This window comes from Sceloporus occidentalis, unplaced genomic scaffold (assembly GCF_023333645.1).
Source record: "Sceloporus occidentalis isolate IW3139 unplaced genomic scaffold, rSceOcc1.0.p SCAF_4, whole genome shotgun sequence".
NCBI classification, from domain to species: domain Eukaryota; kingdom Metazoa; phylum Chordata; class Lepidosauria; order Squamata; family Phrynosomatidae; genus Sceloporus; species Sceloporus occidentalis.
This window is the reverse complement of record NW_028316984.1, coordinates 177,567,495-177,571,190: the sequence shown is the minus strand read 5'-3', so window position 1 is coordinate 177,571,190 and position 3,696 is coordinate 177,567,495. Positions and strand designations below refer to the sequence as shown.

General features: G+C 45.7%; 1 protein-coding gene across 1 annotated transcript; it reads right to left on the bottom strand.

Annotated features, from left to right (window-relative positions):
• Nucleotides 1-758: 758 nt before the first annotated feature.
• On the bottom strand, nucleotides 759-1,783 carry FAM181A (family with sequence similarity 181 member A). The gene has a single exon (XM_089523587.1). The coding sequence runs from the start codon at nucleotides 1,719-1,721 to the stop codon at nucleotides 759-761; it is 963 nt and encodes a 320-aa protein (XP_089379713.1). The 5' UTR covers nucleotides 1,722-1,783.
• Between the last annotated feature and the right edge of the window lie 1,913 nt (nucleotides 1,784-3,696).

The following is a 3,696-nucleotide window of genomic DNA, read 5'->3' as shown; positions in this document are numbered from 1 at the left end:
GTCTCTCCCTTGCAAACAAGGCCGCTTAAAAGTAACGCAGCCAACAGTCCAACTAGAGACGTTGTTGTGCACCTTCCAGTCATTTCTGACTTATGGCGACCCTAAGGCAAACCTATCATGGGGGTTTTCTGCAGAAGAGATTTGCCATTGCCTTCTTCAGAGGTCAAGAGATTGTGACTTGATCAAGGTCACCCAGTGTTGTTCCGTGCCTTCAAGTCATTTCCAATTTAAGGTGACTCTAAGAAGAACCTGTTATGGGGTTTGGCAAGTTTCTTCAGAGGGGGTTTGTCATTGCCACCCTCTAAGCTGAGAGAATGTGACTTGCCCAAGATCATCCAATGTTGTTGTTGTTGTTGTGTGCCTTCCAGTCATTTCCGACTTATGGCAACCCTAAGGCAAATCTATCACAGGGGGTTTCTTCAGAGGAGGTTTGCCATTGCCTTCCTCAGAGACTGAGAGATTGTGACTTGCCCAAGGCCACCCAGTGTTGTTGTGTGCCTTCAAATCGTTTCCAACTTAAGGTGACTCTAAGGAGAACCTGTCATGGGGTTTGGCAAGTTTCTTCAGGGGGGGGGGTTGCCATTGCCACCCTCTGAGGCTGAGAGAGTGCAACTTGCCCAAGGTCACCCAGTGGGTTTCCATGGCCACTTTAGGATTCAAACCCTGGTCTCTGGTCCAACACTCAAACCACTATGCCACAATGACTCCTTTAGAGACTAGAGATGACGCTATCACCAACGGTGGGAACCTCACTAGGTCTAAATGTACCCAAAAACACTGAAGAGGGAGGGAGGAGGTGCGGCTGGCTTGGTGGGGATGGGTTTCCACACCACTGGCCGGTGCACTTTCTGCCCCGTCCCACCACCACTACCACCGCCTTCCATTTTGCTGCTAAAGGCCTCTCCCTCCATCGGGGAAGCCACGTTCTTCCTCCACAGACCCAAGCTTGGGAAGGGGGCTGCTGGGGCTGAGTGGAGGGTGGTGGTGGCTGCCAGGGATGGAGGATAGATGCCAGCTTGTGGTCTGTGGTATTGAAATGGACAGTAGCTCCAGGCGCTCAGCACCTTCATGGCCTCTGTGGCTGGCCCACCAGGGGGACTCTCAGCCACCTCAGTCCCTCCATTGGGGTCTTTTTGCATTTTCTTTCCCTCATAAAATGACAGGTCTTTGGAAGAGGAGGAAGAGGAAGAAAAGGCCAGGCTGCTTAAGCCCAGAGGGCCTGGAGGTGGCCTAGGCTCTTCCCAAAAGGAGGCTGGGAGCTGTCTTTTCCTCATGGGCACTTGGTCAGGCCTAGTAGTCACCTCAGAAGCACCATGTTGGTGCTCAGCCTCGGCTTCTGAAGCTTTGTTGACTTGGTCACTGTGGCCTAGAACTGAGGAGAGGATGAGGCTTCCACCTTGGCTGACTGAGGCCTCGGGTAAGTCAGTGGTGACAGCACTGAGGCCTCCTCGTCCTTTTCCCTCAGGCGTCTTTCGTTCCCTAACAGGTGGCAATGGCTGTTGTTGTTGTTGGGGATGATGGTGGTGGTGGTGGTGATGGTGGTGGCATCGGGGCAGGCGAGAATATTTCTGGGAGAAGCGCTTGAGCTGCTTCTGGAGGTATTTCCTGTGGTCAACAGAGCGGCGGCAAGGGGCCGACTTGTCCAAGGCAGCCTTGATGTCGCTGGAGGCCAAGTTGACGAAGTTGAGGAGGGTTTTCACCTCACTGTCTGCTGAGGTCATGTCTTCCTCACTCAAGGAGTCATCACGAGTGGGAAAAAGAAGAAGGGCTCGTCCATGGAGGCTCTATTCTCTTTATCACAGGCCTCTGTGGGAGACAAACACAGACACACAACAGCTATGAGCCTTGATACAAATCCCACATCCTAGTTACTTATTTTATTGCCATCCTCTGGGGCTGAGAGAGTGTGACTTGCCCAAGGTTTCCATAGTGGAACCAAGATTCAAACCCTGTCCTCCCAGTGTCCTAGTCCAATGCTCAGAGTGAACAGACATCCTCCTTCTCCAGGATATGCTCTACATTTCAACCTTCTGTCCAGGAGGAATTGCAAAATATCCTCCATTTTGAGCATGGCTAAGAAATATGGATATACGTTGATATGAATGTTTTTAGTTTTTGCTTTGTCATGTCCCACATTTTTCTTGCGTGCCCTACATTCTGAGGTGCATTGTCCTCCTTTGTGTCTAGAACATCTGGTCACCCTGCCAACACTCAGACCACAGTATCACACTGGCAAATCCCCTCTGATAAAACTTGCCAAGAAAATCCCATGATAGGTTCCCCTTAGGGTTACCATAAGTTGGAAATGACTTGAAGGCACACAGCAACAAAGTTATTTATTCATTTCATTTCTTTTCTTTTCTTATGCCGCCTTTCTCCCAGTAAGGAACACAAGGCGCTTCACAAATAAAACCATTTTTAAAACTTTACAATTAAAAATTTAAAAGAGAGTTAAAATCAGCTAGCCCACTCTTGAAGTGAGGGGGTGAGGAAAGAGACAGGTAGACTTACTTATTATGATTTCTTAAACTGATGCACAGTTATTTCATTCAGAAGAGGCTTAGATGCAGAATGTGATGGAAATGTTTAGATGCTATTTTTCTCTATAAATTTTGGAGAGGCATTTGGGAATATCAGCAAAAATATTTTGCAGTTGTTTGTCTTTTACAAGCTAATGTTGCTTTCCCCCCACCCAGAGTGGTACCAAAGAAGTCAGAAAACATAGGCAGATGACACCTGGAATCCCTGTAAAAGTTTCCATTTGAAGTATGGCAATTGCAAGGTGTGGAAGCATCTGCTGTGAGGGATATAAAATGTATATGCATGCATTTGAATATATGCATTTGTCTCCCATAATGAGTGGGATAACTGGCCACATGGTATTTATTTATTTATTAGGTGTACACAATGTGGAGCTGCATCATTTTTATATTACCGCTTAACATCTTGGGTTTACGCTGCAGATCTGAACCTGCTAATAACCTGCTGCATGAAACAAAACTTAAAAGACAGTGTAAATTTGGTATTAAAAATTAATTTAACCCTACATTATTAACATCTGTCTACATGTGCACACAGATAGAACTATACAGGTTAAAAGGGCTCCTCCTCACATTTTGTCCAGTTATCCAAAAACATGACACAGACTTCTCATATCTGTTTTGTTCATATGATGCATAACACTGTGTATGTTTGTACTTGCATACACACAGATCTTTAAGACCATTGACACAGGTTCCGTGTAATTCCCCACAAAACCCCTGTAGCTCTTTTTACAGCATAATCTTGTACAAGTCTGCGTAGAAGTAAGTCCTGTAACGGACCTCTGTGCAACTTTAGTGTTACTTTTATACACTGAATTCAGTGTACTGTGTTGTGATCTTAAATGCCTGAATACATATCTCACAATTACATCTCTCTCTCTCTCTCTCTCATACACACACTCATACGCATGCACACATATGTATAAAATTATACTCTGCACAAAGGAAAGCCAGTATAAGTATGACAGTACATTTAGACAAGCAAGTATTTGGCCCAAACCATTCACTGATCTAATATAGGATATGTTTTTCATGCTCTTGTTTAATTCCTGTGGGGTTCAGGTCCACTGTGAAGATTCTGCTGTACAATAAACACACTTCAAACTATTCAGCAAACAGCTAGGCAGTGCACATCACACCATACATACATTCA

Coding starts and splice junctions, on each gene's coding strand:
- FAM181A (XM_089523587.1), bottom strand. CDS start 1,721: ATGACCTCAGCAGACAGTGAGGTGAAAACCCTCCTCAACTTCGTCAAC.